Genomic DNA, 15,538 nt, shown 5'->3' with positions numbered 1-15,538 from the left:
GCATGTATTTATAACTCCAACCTTAGCCTATGTTTATTCAAATGCCCCCGATAAAAACTCGCTTTCTTCGCTTCCTATTGTCTCCAGATATTCGCGGATTTTGGAATATTTAATGCCATTTCGCACCAGTGCTGAGTATCCCTGCAGGACTTCATCGCACTCATAGCCATGCACGTGCACGCCATGCAGCTCGCTTGTTTCGCTATCGTATATAAATTTATAGGAGTTTTTTTCAGTGGAGAAAAGAGATGACGGATGATCTACCTCTGCAATGTGCACAGACACTGCACTGCATAGATCGCGGGCTTTTTCTTCGGAATACCCCACTGAGCCTGCAGGAGGATGCGAAAAAACAACAGTGGGCACGGAGCTGATCATTTTTTTTATGTTTTTAGGGCTATTCCCAAATAGGTAATCAGCCAGCCGTCTTCCTGAAAAAATGGCCACAGGCGTGAGCATGCTCTCTTCCATTGTTATGTCTCCAATTGCATACACGCCCTCTGCTGATGTTCTAAACAGGTTGTCTGTTTCCACAAAGCCAGCTGCGTCTGTTTTTATCTCTGGGTTTTTTATGCTTTTCGTATTAGCTGCTCTTCCAACTGCACATATCACTTTTTCCACCACAATATTCTCGTGCTCTTGCGACTCTTTGTGGCTGATCTCCACATTTATTTCTCTGTTTTTCTCCTGTAGGCTTACGACTGTGGCATTTTCAATCAGTCTGATGCCTTTTGACTCCAGCGATTTCTGCACTTTCTTCTGTATTAGCGTGTCAAATGCCCGAAGCACGCCTTCTCTCCTTGCTATCAGAGTGACTTTGCACTTGAACTCAGCTAGCACAAAGGCTGTTTCTATTGAAATGTATCCTGTGCCTATGATGGCCACTGACTTGGGTATGCTTTCAAACCTGAAAAAGTCATCACTGGACAGCAGATTGTTATTTCCTAAACAGTCGATCATTTTAGGATATGAGCCCATTGCCAGTACAATGTGGCTTCCTTTGTACTCTACTCCATTGACTTCCACCCTGTCCTTGTGCACAGTTGCTGTGCCTGTGACAGTTTTTACCCCGTCTTTTTTATTTCTCTCAGCGTACATGTTATTCAAAAAGGCTATGTACTTTTCTCTTTTTTCTCTGAACTGGTTGCAGTCAAACTCTATTTCAGAATGTCTGTCTATGCACTCTGCCTCTGAGTGTAGATACGCTGCATTGTACAGCATTTTCTTAGGGATGCACCCGTTGTTCACACACGTTCCTCCAAGAACTGTTTTATCGATTAGCAGCACTCTCTTTCCATAAATACTGGTGGATCTTTTGGATAGAGCAAGGCCCCCACTGCCTCCACCTACTGCAATTAGATCGTACATTATTTAAAAAAATGCAAAACCAAGACTCTGAAAATGCGAAGTAATTGGCAGTGCTAAAAAGGTAAATATATTTTCTCTACTAACTCATGCACGGCAATGAGAATATTTTCTACTCTTTCTGTGGAGTATTTGATAAGAATAAACTGTACACGAAAGTCCTGTTTTTATTGAATGTTTTTCCATAGCTTAAGCACTCTCACAACTTGTCTTTTTCTGCTACTTTTTATTTCTTCGCTACTGCATAGGATTTCTCTAGAGGGTTAATTAAAAGTCAGACTAGTACTGTGCAAGAACATTCAAAAAAAGACAAAGAAAGATCGGAGTTGTGTGTTTTATTTTTAATAGACACACGAACATTCTTGTAGAACTCTTCACTGCTCTCATCCAGTTATTACCTCTTCTGAGGACGTGGGATGTATTGGAATTGTTTTCAGAATCTCTTCCGGTGAAATGCCGCAGTGCATTCCTATCGCAAATCCTTTAATTACATCGATGCTGCTCTTTCCAAACAAGTGCAGCCCAACTAGCTTCTCCTCGTTGTTTATTTCCTTATCAATGTCGCATGCATATATAATTTTGTAGTCTGTTGGCACTTTGTTCTGGCACACCGAGTAAAAAAGTCCTCTAAACTTCGAGCTTGTAGTTCTTACTTTTGTGTAGCGCTTAATAGCCTCTTCTTCTGTGTATCCTATGACAGCTACAGGCGGGCTCGTGTATATATAGCAGGGTACATATGGCTTGTAGTCCATTTCTGGCGTAAATACATTCGGATACATCGAGCAAAGAAGAGATATTTCTGCTGCGCCTATCTTTTTACTAGGCTCTGCTACCTTAAAAACGTACTGGCTTCCTTTTTTGACTTTCGAAAGCGAGTGCTCGTGTTCATACAGATATAAATCAACGTTCTCCACTGCGTGATCTATTCCAGAGGGCATCCGCACTCTTATTTTTGGCTTATTCAGCACGTCTTTATCTGCTAGGGAGGAGTTGAAAAAAAGAGTCACTCCCTTGTCCAATAGGATGGACTTTACTGACTCCTGGATATTTTTGTCGTAGCCAACCATTAAATCTTTTCCTGGAGACATTAGATAGACTTTACTGCCTAGATCCGAGAGCATTGAGGCTGCTTCAATTGAGTGCTTGTTGCACCCGTTGATGAAAACTCGCTTGGGAAGGCTTTCCATTTCCAGTAACTTAATCCATATATTGTTGAAACCGATTTCACTTGAGACATGTGAATTGACCATAATGATGTTTTCTGCACTGCACTCTTCGCTATCTATGTATATCTTCTGGTTCATCTCTTTAACTGTGCATGTGCTCACAGGAGCTTGTTTCATTTCTACCTGTGCTATTTTTTCCTTTATTCTATCCCTTATCTCTATCCAGTTTATCTTCGATCTTTTTTCTATCTTGATCGAATAGTCGCTGTAGTACTGCTTTCTGTCTATGACTTCTGCTGCTGCATGGATAAAGGTTTTGTACAGTGTGTTTCTCTTTTGTGTGCAGCACTCTGTAGACACCAGATGAACTCCTCGTATGTCTTTCTTCTCCAGCTCGTGCTTTATTCGTTTTCCGAAAGAGCCTCCATTTACAATAAGAACCCTGCACTTTGAGTCCTCTTTGGTATGGGCTATTTCTGTGCTATGTGTCATTTAAAAAGTGAAAAGTGAAATCTATTTATTTTAAAACTTGGCTTATGTTTCTGGCTGTAATAACCATTCCATTTCCAGCACTGGATCTACAAATTTAGCTAACTAGACAGCTCTACAGCAGAGAAACACAGTCTGCGCAGTAAATACCAATGTATGTGCTAGAGCTAAAAGATACTTTGGGCATCTCTACCTTTTAGACTGTTCTTTTATTCTAAATAGGCTTTTATTCAAATTTCATCGTCTGTAGTGCCAATAAAATCTATTTAAATAGAAGCTCTAATCATTCTGCGCAATGACTAGATTCAGGCTCTTTATAAAACTGTCTACCTTAGATAAGAACACACCCTGATATAAAAACAGAGCAATGCTGAAAATGCCCTCTAAAAAGTAGATAATCAGGTAGATGAAAATGCACCGTCTTTTTTCTTTTCTGGACCGAGCAATAAACAATATAAATGTAAGTATTTGTTCGGTGTATGCAAGCAGAAACAGCCAGGGATTGAACAGAATGTAGTACTCTAAAAAGTATTTTAATATTTGCACGTACATTGGAAGCTCTGCAAAAAACACCAAGTACACAGCTGAAAACACCCCTATGGAAGATAAAATGCCGTTGGCCAGCATCAAGTTATTCTCGCACATATCGAAGTCAAATAGGTCCCAGTTCATCACAGTGTTTATGACTGCAAAAGCAGTTTGCACCATGGGGATGTTTATCATCTCCAGCAGCTGGCCATACGTCTTTCTCACTGAAAGCAGAGTTACATCCCAGACTGTGTAGCATTTGGAAACAAAAGACACTCCTGTGGCAACAATGGAAAGAAAGTGCGCTGCAGAATATATTGACGTGATCAAAAAGTTCCATTTGCTAAACACACCACATATTCGCTCATCCTCTTCCACATCAAACTCTTGGTAATAGCGCCTTATCCCATTGCTGTCTTCTTTCACGCTGTATGATTTGCTACTAGCATCACTATCGCTACTAGTACTATCAGCATGGCCACTATCTAGTATTTTCTTTGTCTCGCTAGATGGCTGCATTTTGTTATTATCTGTGCATATTGTGTTGTTTTCGACTGGATTCTGTATGTATATATATGTATCTTTGGTCTTAGTGCTAGAAAATGCACTATTGGCAGTGCTATTAAAACTAATAGACTGTTCATTACTTATATCTTCATACTTACTATTTTCCATGGATGGTTATTGTGCACATTTGAGTTTCTATTGTACACATTAGCATAATCTTAATGATCACTGCCGCAAAATAAACTTTTATAAACTAAGTCTACATTGAATAAAAATAAATATACTGCTTTGGACTACAAAAATAATTAATACGTTTTAATTTTGCAAAAAGTATGAAAACATAACTATCAAAACATTATTTAATTTAGAACATATTTTATCAACTGAAAACCAAAAACGATTCTTTTTAGGCCTGCTTTGCAGTGCTTCTGTTTCTCTATTTCAAGGTATATTGTTTACTTCATTCAAACCCGATAATGTTTAGGTTTTTGTATTCAGTAAATATCTTAAACGAGATAAAGGACCCCAGGTAAATTACGCAGACAGAGCCGATCGCTAGAGCCGTGTAGTATTTTATGCTAAATTTATGAAACATTTTTTTTCTGGAATAGAATACAGAAAACAGCTCAATCGGGTCCATTAGCCCTGCAGTCATATGACTCACAAAATAAAATAAAGGAAAAAACATCTTTGATTTTCTCTGATGGCATGTCTATCTCTCCAAAGTATACTGCTATTTAAAATCAGCTCTTCTCTACTAATCTAAAAATGTAAATCTTATTTCAGTTTATTGCTACATCCATTAATGTGGTATAAACCATATATCTAATTGTATTTGATCCGTGCATGGCCCAGTGTGGTAATATGATTCTGGCTAGAGCACATCTAAAATCTGAACACACCAGTGGCTGGAAGCGACTCTACAAAGTATTGCATTCCCTGCACAGAGAGAATGGGCACCCCTGGGATCCTTCTGAGCCTTTGTTTTAGCTCTTTATCGCACGTAGCAATTATGTAGCACGGGTGCTGTTTCACTCTATCAACAAAGCAGTTATCAGCGTATATTCCACTGTGGTCGCATGTCAGCCTCTTGTACTTATCGCTCTTCAGAACTTTGAGGGCAAGTGTGTGCACTTTTCCAAGCTTTTCCATCTCTCCAATCACGCAGTCTGTAACAAACATGTTCACTCTGCTGTACAGACACGTGATAAGCTCTTTTTCTATGTCCAGCTTTCTTCTGAGCGACATATTCACAAAGTTGGTATCGAGGATAACGTTGTATGGCGGATTTAAGTTGTGGTTTATGTCGAAGTACTTTCTTAGATCTGGGTTTATTTCATCCTCTCTGACATCTGGCTCTTTTTCCGCTTTCTGCACGATCTCTCGCCTTCGCATGACTTTTACTCTGTTTTTGGTCTTATTGCCTCCCATAAATTTTTTAGCTTTCTTAAAACTATAAAACTTTTCGCTTCCATAATATCCGTTGCAGAATCTCCCTAGAAAGCAAAAGCACATAAACACACAAACACATCAACCAAAGCAGCACATTTAAAAGATTTACAACCACTAGCAGCACATTCTGGTTTATTTACGTAAGTAGCCAGATGGTTCTATTCTAATACAGGAACTGCTCAGTGCTACTCTTATTTTTTTAAAAGTTTACACATTGAGAGTATTCACAACAAAAAATAACATGGATGTACACACTGCAAATTTATTTGCTACAATAGAGAAGGATTAGAAAGTATTGCTATGTCACAAACAGGAAGATTTCTGTGAAGAGAAACTGTGCGGTGTTTATTACCCACAATTAGTCAGCTATTTGTCTATTTTTACTTTTTCAAGATCGCAATTTTATTCAAATGTTTGTGTTTGTAAAATAATATAAAACCTAATTAATAAATATGTCCCACTATAAATAAATATAGGAGCTTGTTTTGGCACGAAATGAAGGGAGTAATTCTAGTGGGAGGAATGGGCACAAGACTGAGGCCTCTTACACATACACAGCCAAAACCGCTGATACCATTCGCCAATAAGCCCATCATAAAACACCAGATTGAGGCTCTTGCGCAGGCTGGTGTTACTGAGGTAATACTGGCTGTAGGACACATGCAGGAAAACATCCAGGAGTACCTCCTCGGATACGACCGAGAGATAGGCATAAAAATATCGTATTCAATCGAATCCAGTCCGATGGGAACAGCAGGGCCTCTGTCTCTGCTGCGAGATGTGCTCGAGAAGGAGGACACGCCGTTTTTTGTGCTTAACTCAGACGTTATCTGCGGATTTCCTTTTAGGGACATGCTGGACTATCACGAAAAACACGGAGGAGACGGAACAATACTCATAACCAAAGTAGATACGCCGTCAAAGTACGGGGTTATACTCACAGACAGCAGCTCGCAGATCAAAAGATTTGTAGAAAAGCCAAAAGAGTTTGTAGGAGACAGAATCAACGCAGGAGTGTACATATTTTCAAAAAAGATACTGGACTACATAGAAGACAAGCCGATGTCGATAGAAAAGGATGTTCTTCCAGTGATGATAGACGAGACAGTTGTTAAAACATTTGATCTGCAGGGATTCTGGATGGACATTGGACAGCCAAAGGACTATGTAACCGGAAACATGCTGTACCACGAGAACAACCCAGACAAGTGCATGATCCACGAAACAGCAAAAATATCACCGCGTGCTGTAATAGGAAAAAACACAACTATTGGGCCAAATGTGGAGATAGAAGATGGAGCAGAGATAGAAAACTCAATTATTTTTGAAGGCGCCACCATACAGAAAAACGCTCTGGTCATCAACTCTGTCATAGGCTGGGGAACAGTTGTTGGAAGATGGTCGAGAATCGAAGACTTTTCTGTTCTTGGCGCGAATGTGTCCGTGCAGGAAGGGATATACATCACAAGAGGCCTGATAAATCCAAACACGCTCGTCACTTTGCATGTTCTCCTCCAGTCGCCCCTTGGAAACGTGGTTGAAAGCAACAACTCGCCAGGACTGTAAAAACGAGAAAAAAGCAAAAACGATTTTTAAATAAAAATGTTGGATGTACCACGGCTAATTTAGTTTTTATTCGAATACTCCATCTTAGAGAGAAGAATGTGCGCGCTTGTGACTATGTCGTCTGCATTGGGGTACATTGCCTTCTCCAACTCTTCGGCATACGGGGTGGGTATCTTTTTGCTGCACAGCGTGTACACAGGCTTATCAAGAAGGTTGAACAAGCGAGAAGAGATCGATGCCGATATCTCAGATGCAACCCCGCACTCTGGCCAGGCGTAGTCTACAATAAGCAGCTTTTTTGTTTTTCTAACTGACTTTTCAATTGTGTTGATGTCCAGAGGATTTACAGCCAAAACATTTACGATTTCTGCAGAGATTTTCTGCTGTTTGAGGACTTTGAGAGCATCCAGGCACAAGCCCACCGTCAGCCCAATGCCTACAATGGTGATGTCAGTGCCCTCTGACTCAATAATGGACTTGTCCAGGGGAAGCAAAAAATCTTTGTCAAAAATAGACTCGTCACACTCCATAGCTCGGGAGTATAATATTTCATTCTCCAAAATAACCACGGGATTGGGGTCTCTTATGGCGCTTCGGAGAACTCCTGCATAGTCACGCGGGGAGTAAGGAATAACTACCTTTAGCCCAGGTATTGCGGCATAGAATCCGCTGAAGTCCTGGGTGTGCTGGGCTCCAACTCCGTAGGCAAATCCATTGGGCCCTCTGAAGACAATGGGACAGTTCAGCCTTCCTCCTGACATGTAGAGGGTTTTTGCAGCAGAGTTTATTATGTGGTCCAGAGACTGCAGAGCAAAGCTGAAGGACATGAAGTCGCACACAGGCTTAAGGCCCATGAAGGCAGAGCCCACAGCCATCCCTGTGAACCCCATTTCAGAAATAGGCGTATCAATCACGCGCAGAGACCCGAACCTATCGAGCAGGCCTGCTGTGCACTGATACGCTCCTCCGTAGACAGCAACCTCTTCCCCGAGCACATAGACTGACTCGTCTCTCTCCATCTCCTGGGAGAGGACCTTTTGTATCACTTCTGATATTTTGCATTGCATACAAACAAATAGTAAACACAGTATATAAAGTAGCTACAATGAAATATAATCAGGAGTAAATAATCAAATAAATCTATACAGAGCAAAAATAGCTATAGTACCTTCGCACAGCAGTCTATGTGCAATAGAAAGCCCTCTAATTAGCTTAAGTTGGGCAGTGGATCTTATTGTTCTTTCTCGTTCCTAGTTGCTATAAATAAAATTATTTGCATCTGTATTTCTGCATCATGAAAATAAAACTAAGCATGGTCAACACTCTTGCCATCTGCAATTAATTAGCACAGAGCAGAACAACTCGGGACAGTAACATTGTCTGGGTACCTAGTAAGGCGACTTGGTCTAGTGGTATGATTCCTGCTTTGGGTGCAGGAGGTCCCGGGTTCAATTCCCGGAGTCGCCCTTTTTGTTTTCTTGCGAATTAAATTTGGCTTTTAGAGATTTACTTTGCATTTTATTTGCAGCCATGGCAGAAGAAAAGACACAGAGAAAACAGGAGATAAGCGCGCATCTGTACGATCTTCCTCTGGTGAAAATGGAGCTCGATGAAGTGCTGCAGGAGCACCTGCAGGGCGCAGAAAAGTACAAGGAAAACACCAGAAGCACCGATGTACGCATAGCAATAGGTACGGTAACCGTGGCTCTGACTCTCCTCGCCCATTATTTTTCGAAGAATCTTAGCGCCCCGTGGTACAAAACAGGGCTGTGTCTTGCCATAGGGTTATTTTGGGCATTTAGCTACGCAGAGAGCATGATAATGAAGTTCTTCTTCCATCAGACATTCTCTGGGTACAACGAAAAAAATGAAGAAATCCAAGTAATAACGAAAATTGAGACAACTGCTCCGATCTACACCATACTGATATACTTTGCAAAAAAGAAAATACCAAATAAAGTCACAGTTGACATAAGAAGCATATACAAGGAGAACTACCTGATTCTCAGCAAGTACAGAAAGATAATAGAAGACGGCCTGCAGAACAGCTCGAGATGAGTCTGTTTTTAGCTGGCTGTGCGAGAGGAGAGCAATTTGGGATAGAAAATGTTTAGAAGAAGAGAAGTAAAATTAGCTAGTTTAGTTTTTTGTGAGGTGATTGCCAAGAATTTCAAATATTTATTATTCTTATTTTTATTTTCATTAATGAACAGAGGACTGTGGCTTATTTTCTTTCTTAGCGCCTGTCTGTGCGAGACATTCGACATAAGAGGCGAGGACACCTTTACGCTCGGGCTGATTCTGAGCGAAGGAAGGAAAACAAGCTTGGAAATGAACTTGGCTGGCGAAGGTTCGGACAACACCACGCTGCACATTAAGGACCCTTCAAGTGGGATAATTCGAACATTCAAAAACGAGAAAAGCATGACGATATCTTTTCTTCCAAAAACAGCAGGAGAGCACAATATTGTGCTCCTGAACCCAACTAAAAAAGACATCATGTTCACTGTTGTTCTTCCAGAGGCTGACGAAGGGCCGTTTGCGTCGCAGGTAGAGGCTAACTTGGGAAAGGACTTGGAAGATGTTCTCAGAAGAATCATCAGTGCGCACAAGGCTCTGCTGATCAGACAGACAGAGCACCTTGAAAAGGCAAAGAGCACCAAGAGCTGGATTAAAAAGCTCACTTTATTCGAGGTGTGTTTGTGTCTGTTGGCACTGTACTATGTGCACACTGAAGCTGTCAAGACATTCTACAGCACGAGAAAGATGTAGTGAATAAACAGTAAATAATAGGTGGCTATGGAGTTTATTTTTCTTTTCCAGAGTGTGCTGCGAGTGTTTTATCTATTTGCGCACCGCTTTGTAGGCTTATTGCTCTAGTGTATTTATAGTGTTCTATGGAGAGCTAATTGCAGTTTATCCTTTGCATGTTTTACTCCTACTGTGATTATTGCCAGTGCTATTTTTATTCTGTGTTATTTCTCTATAAGGAAATAGATTGCAGAGGAGATAAGAAGAAGAAATGTTCTTTTGCTGGATGCTTTTTGCTAAACGCGATTTTGTTCTCAGAGTTTTTGCTTTCTAGTACAAATATTTCAAGTTGCAGAATTTTTCATGGATGAAGTGAATAATGAAAGAAAAGAAATTCCATTTGAGATGAGAAGTGTGCAAGTTCCATCCAGAAAAATGAAAATAATCAAGGAAGAGTGGATGAAGATATACACACCCGTTGTCATGCAGTGCAAGCTTCAGATAAGAATGAACTTAACAACAAAATCAATAGACATCAGAACGTGCAAAGAAACACTCACCCCAGTGGCCATTCAGAGAGCAGAAGAGTTTATCACAGCAGTCACTCTGGGCTTTTCGCCAGAGGACGCTCTTTCCATACTAAGAGACGACACTTTGTACGTAAACTGTTTTTCGCTAGAAGATGTAAGAATAATTAAAAACAGCCACATAGGCCGTGCAATAGGAAGAATTGCAGGACGCAAGGGAAAAATAAAGAACAACCTGGAAATCATCTCGCACACAAGAATAGTTGTAGAGGACAAGAGCATCCGAGTGCTTGGAACTGCTGAAAATATTGCTCTGGCGCGTACCGCGATAAGTAAGCTGATCATGGGCTCGCAGCCTGCCAAAGTGTGCGCTGATCTAAGAACCGTATCCAAGAAAGTGCAGGAAAGACTATAAAGCCGTTAAAACAAATAGAAAAAATTAGCAGTCATTTGAGATTGAAATAATAAAAGATTTACTTAAACATTCGATCTTTACTCGGGTATTGGGAACATTTCAGCCAAGTGCAATATTTTTCTGCTGGCTTTTTGGACTGGCTCCCTGCTGAGAACATCGCACTTCTCAGCCCACTCGCGCACAGACATGTTCTCTCTTTCCTTTTGGTGTGTCTGCAAAAACTCCACTGCGAAGTGTATGATATCAGCTACCTCTTTTGTCTCTTGCTCTTTAAATCCTCTGGTGGTTATTGCGTACGTCCCCAGACGAACACCTGATGGCTTGAATGGCGATGTGTCTTTTGGAACTGTATTTTTATTCACGCTTATCCCAATTAGATCGCAGAAATCCTCCAAATCTGCGCCTGTTACGTTTTTACTTGTTAAATCAGCTATTATCATGTGGTTGACAGTAGATCCTGTGACTATGTTGTATTTCCTTTCTGCGAAAAAGTTTGCTAATACTTTGGCATTGGCAATTACCTGTCTTCCGTACTCTTTGAACTCTGGCTGTGCAGCCATGAGCATAGCATGCGCAGTTCCTGCAATGGTCTGATTGTGGGGCCCGCCCTGCATCAGTGGAAACACAGCTGAGTGCATTTTTTCCAAGTTGTGGGTTGTTCCTTTAATACTCACCACTTTCCTGTAAAATATCAGCCCGCTTCTTGGCCCGCGCAGGCCCTTGTGTGTTGTTGTCATCACCACATCGCACGCATCGAATGCATTGTTCATTAGTCCTGATGCTATGAGAGCTGAAATATGGGAGATGTCTCCGTATAAAAATGCTTTGTCTCCCACAATGTCTCTCAGCTCTGTGTAGTTTATGTCCTGCGAGTGTGCACTGTACCCGCATATGAGTATTTCAGGTTCTACCTTGTTAAACTGGTTTCTTATCTCCTTATAGTCCAATTTTCCATTTTCATCTACGCCGTAAGGATGGGAGGAGAAGTACAGACTGCTTCCTGAAACTTTTTTCGCTTTAGTTTGGAATCCGTGCGTTAGATGCCCGCCTGCTGGCAGATTCATTCCCATTATTTTGCCGCCTGGGCCCACCAGAGCAGAGTATGCGGAAAAGTTTGCCACGCTTCCAGAATAAGGCTGGACACAGACTCCCCAGACCGCAGGGTCAAGGCTAAAAAGGGCTAGTGCCCTGCTTTGGCAAAGTTTTTCAATCTCGTCAATGTATTTGGTTCCGCCGTAGTATCTTGCACCAACTTTTCCTTCTGAATATTTGTTGGTCAAAAGTGACCCAGAGTACTTATAGACCTCTGGAAAAACATAGTTTTCGCTGGCTATCAGCGTCAGTGTTGTTTTTTGTCTTTCTTCTTCTTTGTCAACATACGTCTGCAGTTCTCTGTCTGTCTCAACACTCATGCACTCAGATAAAAAATAAGAAAGTTAAATATTTCGAACATTTGTTAATTGGCGGCAAAATAAGTCGTATACAATATTAAAAGACTAATCAGAGCGCTAGAAGACATGGCTAGACAGACAATAGTTTGATGCTGCAGTGAGAGCCACCTTCTTTTCTTCTGCAAAAGATTTTTCAGTGGGCTATTGCTGCATGTAAGACAAATTTACATAGATAAGTCCTACAAATAACAGCCAGATAAACTAGATAAGTATCTGAGCTCAGAGCAGCAGAAGATAGAGAGACTGTGATTATTTAGACTGTTTGAGCAGATGCAGTATGTAGTGCAATGTTGGATAAGGACTAGCTCTAAATTAAACTGGTATTGGGTTACACCCGTATAAAGATGCTTTTAGTTAATTCTTTTACTTTATTGATAAAATGTAATTTGATCCTGTTTGTTCTCTCTAAGTATAAATAATTTTATTTTTAAATTCTCCAGAAAGTTTATTCGGACACTTTGCTTTCAAAATAAAACTGCATTTTACTCCACTAAAACTTGATGCAGCTGCTTGATGGGATCCCTAGAGCATGCAGAATTCCTCCGTACAGACCTTTTCTGTCCCCTGCCACCTCCTTCACAAAAGAGTCTGGCCCGCACACCAGATACACTGTCCTCTCTTCTGCTGATTTGATCTGCGCCACTCTTTCTCTGAGAATGCTCAGCCCAGAGCCCTGTGAATGCTCATTTCTTCCTATGAAAATGTCAGTTATTTCAAGATCCAGTGCTGCATACTCATCTGAGCTTTTTAGTATTCTGTAAACAGAATTACTCGATACAGACACCACTTTAAAACTTTGTTTATTTTTATTTTCCTGTGCACACTGAAGTATCTGCATCATTGGAGTGATTCCTGTGCCTGCTGACAACATGCACACTTGTCTGTTTGTATCACACAGGATCTCAGTGATGGGATGCTTCTCAGTGTACCACAAGACCCTTAAAACATCGCCAACTGATAGATTAGATAGATAGGGCGTAAACATCTCGTGGTCTTTGTCAGCTGGCTCTGGGTATATTTTTATAATACATTCTAGCGCAGTGCTTGATACTTTCACAGGAGAGAAAGGCCGGGTGAGAGTTCTCCCAGGCACACCCAATCTGACTGCATAGCACAGCGTGGGCATGCTTTCTTCTTCCACTCCTATGGTGTATTTGTAGATTGAAGGGCCTATTTCTTCTATTTTGCTAATTACGCCTTCTTTTTCTTTTAATATCTTAGAAATTTCTGCCATGGGAAATAATTTAAATTAATTTTCATTTAACTTTCATTTGCTTTTCGATTTCATCTGTCTTTCAATTTCAATATTTGAAAATTCTGGTTTTATTCTGTAAAATGTTTATTTGAATATTTTTAACTTATAATGACAGGGACTCAGCACAAGCACTCTACTGATGTGCACACCGAGGTAGATACAAGTGGGCTATTTACAGCCGTGGAGGTGATTGATGGGGCAGTGGTTATTTCTAAGGGCAGTGTGACCAATAAGTGGCCGTTAAGAAAAAGATACATTTCGTTTGCCACGAATCAACATCTGCTGAAGAGAGGCGCCTTTATAGGGCACACGCCAGAAGATACGCTATTCCTTGTAAGGTATCTAAAGGGCAGAGAAGATGCGCTCGTTGGAATGGTCGAGTACTACTCGCTGTTCGACACAACAATAATCTATATATCGGGAAAAACCGTTACAACAATTGACATAAGCTCTGGAGAGAAAAAAACAGTGCTGGAAAGCGACGAAAGGATTGGCGATGCAAAGATTCTCATGTGCTGCGGATCGATGCTTCTCGTGTGCAAGAAGGCAATACACAGGCTGGAGATGGCAACGAGTCTATACACCAAACTGCGCCTGAAAGTAACACTAGACCCGCGCACCGCAGAAGCATCAAAGCTTGGAGAACAAATACAGCTCGTTGTAAGCTGTATCAAAGGAAACGTGTACGTTTTTGAAACAAAAAAAATGGAAATAATAAGAAGCATGAAATACTTTGGAGCCCCCATCAGCGCAATTGGATTCTGGAAGCCCGAGCCGTCCATTCTTTTTGTGCTTACGTGTGCAGGAGAGCTCCTGGATGTAGACTATCAGAACAACAGAGTCCTCAAAAGAAATAATTTTCCATTGGACAATTACAGAGCGGTTGTTGCACTAAAAGGGAAAGCGATGGTTTTTATTTCATCTAGCAAGATAGTTATTTATTCACCGTACACAAACAGCATCAGCACGGTGTATAGGACACAGGACCCGGGCAAACATTCTTTCATTGCGGCAATTCCAGACGAGCCCGCCATTTTACCGGAAAGTCCGAAGAATCCACCGGAAAAAAGAAAAACGGAAGAAGGCGCAGAGTCTCTGGAAGAGGGCGCTCTGCCAGCCGATGTGCCCGGGAGTGCAATGCAGGAAAATTCTGAAAAGATAATAGTCGAAAGACCGGTTCGCTTGGACGTAGAGTACAGCCAAAAGAAAACGAAGCTAAGCGAAGATTCTCCAGAGCATCTTCTAGGCCAAGTGCAGAATAAAACCGCAACTCCATGTAAAAAACCAGCTGATATCTACGAGTCCTTTGAGAAGTTCAAGGACTCCGTGTATCAAATACACAAAGAAGTGCTTAAAGAAGTATTTCAGTTGAAAAAACGGCTAGACAAGATAGAAAGATCTCTCTCAAAGTAATTTATTATCTATTGTGAATATAAACACTTTCGTAATAAAAAGGCATCTTTAGGGTATACATTATTGTAGTAATTATTGATTAGTTTGACAAGTTTAAAGCCTGATTTGTAGTAGAATTCAATTGCGCGTAGGTTGGATATCTGTACATGGAGCATAATATGGCGTATACCGTATGCCACCGAAATTGAGTCTATCTCTCGGAGGAGAATCTTTCCGTACCCGCCTCCTCTGAACTTCTCCACCACTCCCAGCAGAATAACGTACATAAACTTTTTTTCTCTAACCGTATCTAGATTAAAATCATTGCTCCCGCTGTCTAAGCACTCTGCACAATCCACGTTAGCTCCGCCTAAGTCCACGGTCTGCTCTGTGGAGAGCCGCAGGGCAAATAGACCAATTATCTTATTGTCTGCGGGCGTGCAGAGGATTTGCATGAAAGTGTCCTTAGAGAATAACTTGGTGTAGAAGTCTGTGTGGTACACCACAGGAAATATGCTCTCCACAGAGCTTTTTATTTCATCCATGCGGTCAGGATCAGCTGGCACCAGATATGGCTCATCCACTGGTTTTGTTTCATTTTGGTTTTCTGCATTCGTATGGGAGACAACCATATTTTATGTTTACTAAAATTTTAGAGACATATTTTTATATTA

General features: G+C 41.0%; 13 protein-coding genes across 13 annotated transcripts; 5 read left to right on the top strand and 8 right to left on the bottom strand.

Annotated features, from left to right (window-relative positions):
* Positions 1-33: 33 nt before the first annotated feature.
* NEMIN01_1904 (glutathione reductase (NADPH)) lies at positions 34-1,368 on the bottom strand (the record flags this gene model as incomplete). Its single annotated transcript, XM_051477846.1, has 1 exon — positions 34-1,368. One exon carries the CDS (start codon positions 1,366-1,368, stop codon positions 34-36), a length of 1,335 nt encoding a protein of 444 aa, XP_051333806.1.
* Positions 1,369-1,748: 380 nt separating this feature from the next.
* Positions 1,749-3,023, bottom strand: NEMIN01_1903 (glutathione reductase (NADPH); the record flags this gene model as incomplete). Its single annotated transcript, XM_051477845.1, has 1 exon — positions 1,749-3,023. The coding sequence occupies one exon, from the start codon at positions 3,021-3,023 to the stop codon at positions 1,749-1,751; it is 1,275 nt and encodes a 424-aa protein (XP_051333805.1).
* Positions 3,024-3,299: 276 nt separating this feature from the next.
* NEMIN01_1902 (uncharacterized protein) lies at positions 3,300-4,223 on the bottom strand (the record flags this gene model as incomplete). Its single annotated transcript, XM_051477844.1, has 1 exon — positions 3,300-4,223. One exon carries the CDS (start codon positions 4,221-4,223, stop codon positions 3,300-3,302), a length of 924 nt encoding a protein of 307 aa, XP_051333804.1.
* Positions 4,224-4,940: 717 nt separating this feature from the next.
* Positions 4,941-5,486, bottom strand: NEMIN01_1901 (U3 small nucleolar RNA-associated protein 24; the record flags this gene model as incomplete). Its single annotated transcript, XM_051477843.1, has 1 exon — positions 4,941-5,486. The coding sequence occupies one exon, from the start codon at positions 5,484-5,486 to the stop codon at positions 4,941-4,943; it is 546 nt and encodes a 181-aa protein (XP_051333803.1).
* Positions 5,487-6,002: 516 nt separating this feature from the next.
* On the top strand, positions 6,003-7,073 carry NEMIN01_1900 (mannose-1-phosphate guanylyltransferase; the record flags this gene model as incomplete). Its single annotated transcript, XM_051477842.1, has 1 exon — positions 6,003-7,073. The coding sequence occupies one exon, from the start codon at positions 6,003-6,005 to the stop codon at positions 7,071-7,073; it is 1,071 nt and encodes a 356-aa protein (XP_051333802.1).
* Positions 7,074-7,132: 59 nt separating this feature from the next.
* Positions 7,133-8,140, bottom strand: NEMIN01_1899 (pyruvate dehydrogenase E1 component beta subunit; the record flags this gene model as incomplete). Its single annotated transcript, XM_051477841.1, has 1 exon — positions 7,133-8,140. The coding sequence occupies one exon, from the start codon at positions 8,138-8,140 to the stop codon at positions 7,133-7,135; it is 1,008 nt and encodes a 335-aa protein (XP_051333801.1).
* A 463-nt stretch (positions 8,141-8,603) lies between these two features.
* On the top strand, positions 8,604-9,131 carry NEMIN01_1898 (signal peptidase complex subunit 2; the record flags this gene model as incomplete). The annotated part of the gene is made up of 1 exon (XM_051477840.1): positions 8,604-9,131. The coding sequence occupies one exon, from the start codon at positions 8,604-8,606 to the stop codon at positions 9,129-9,131; it is 528 nt and encodes a 175-aa protein (XP_051333800.1).
* A 147-nt stretch (positions 9,132-9,278) lies between these two features.
* Positions 9,279-9,845, top strand: NEMIN01_1897 (uncharacterized protein; the record flags this gene model as incomplete). Its single annotated transcript, XM_051477839.1, has 1 exon — positions 9,279-9,845. The coding sequence occupies one exon, from the start codon at positions 9,279-9,281 to the stop codon at positions 9,843-9,845; it is 567 nt and encodes a 188-aa protein (XP_051333799.1).
* Positions 9,846-10,187: 342 nt separating this feature from the next.
* On the top strand, positions 10,188-10,766 carry NEMIN01_1896 (RNA-binding protein PNO1; the record flags this gene model as incomplete). Its single annotated transcript, XM_051477838.1, has 1 exon — positions 10,188-10,766. One exon carries the CDS (start codon positions 10,188-10,190, stop codon positions 10,764-10,766), a length of 579 nt encoding a protein of 192 aa, XP_051333798.1.
* A 77-nt stretch (positions 10,767-10,843) lies between these two features.
* Positions 10,844-12,178, bottom strand: NEMIN01_1895 (glycine hydroxymethyltransferase; the record flags this gene model as incomplete). Its single annotated transcript, XM_051477837.1, has 1 exon — positions 10,844-12,178. The coding sequence occupies one exon, from the start codon at positions 12,176-12,178 to the stop codon at positions 10,844-10,846; it is 1,335 nt and encodes a 444-aa protein (XP_051333797.1).
* A 529-nt stretch (positions 12,179-12,707) lies between these two features.
* On the bottom strand, positions 12,708-13,451 carry NEMIN01_1894 (cytochrome-b5 reductase; the record flags this gene model as incomplete). Its single annotated transcript, XM_051477836.1, has 1 exon — positions 12,708-13,451. The coding sequence occupies one exon, from the start codon at positions 13,449-13,451 to the stop codon at positions 12,708-12,710; it is 744 nt and encodes a 247-aa protein (XP_051333796.1).
* Positions 13,452-13,580: 129 nt separating this feature from the next.
* NEMIN01_1893 (uncharacterized protein) lies at positions 13,581-14,885 on the top strand (the record flags this gene model as incomplete). Its single annotated transcript, XM_051477835.1, has 1 exon — positions 13,581-14,885. One exon carries the CDS (start codon positions 13,581-13,583, stop codon positions 14,883-14,885), a length of 1,305 nt encoding a protein of 434 aa, XP_051333795.1.
* Positions 14,886-14,893: 8 nt separating this feature from the next.
* On the bottom strand, positions 14,894-15,496 carry NEMIN01_1892 (N-alpha-acetyltransferase 50; the record flags this gene model as incomplete). Its single annotated transcript, XM_051477834.1, has 1 exon — positions 14,894-15,496. One exon carries the CDS (start codon positions 15,494-15,496, stop codon positions 14,894-14,896), a length of 603 nt encoding a protein of 200 aa, XP_051333794.1.
* Positions 15,497-15,538: the final 42 nt, after the last annotated feature.

This window comes from Nematocida minor (genome assembly GCF_024244105.1).
Source record: "Nematocida minor strain JUm1510 chromosome Unknown 7878, whole genome shotgun sequence".
Classification (NCBI taxonomy): Eukaryota; Fungi; Microsporidia; genus Nematocida; species Nematocida minor.
This window is presented reverse-complemented; position numbering and strand designations above follow the sequence as displayed.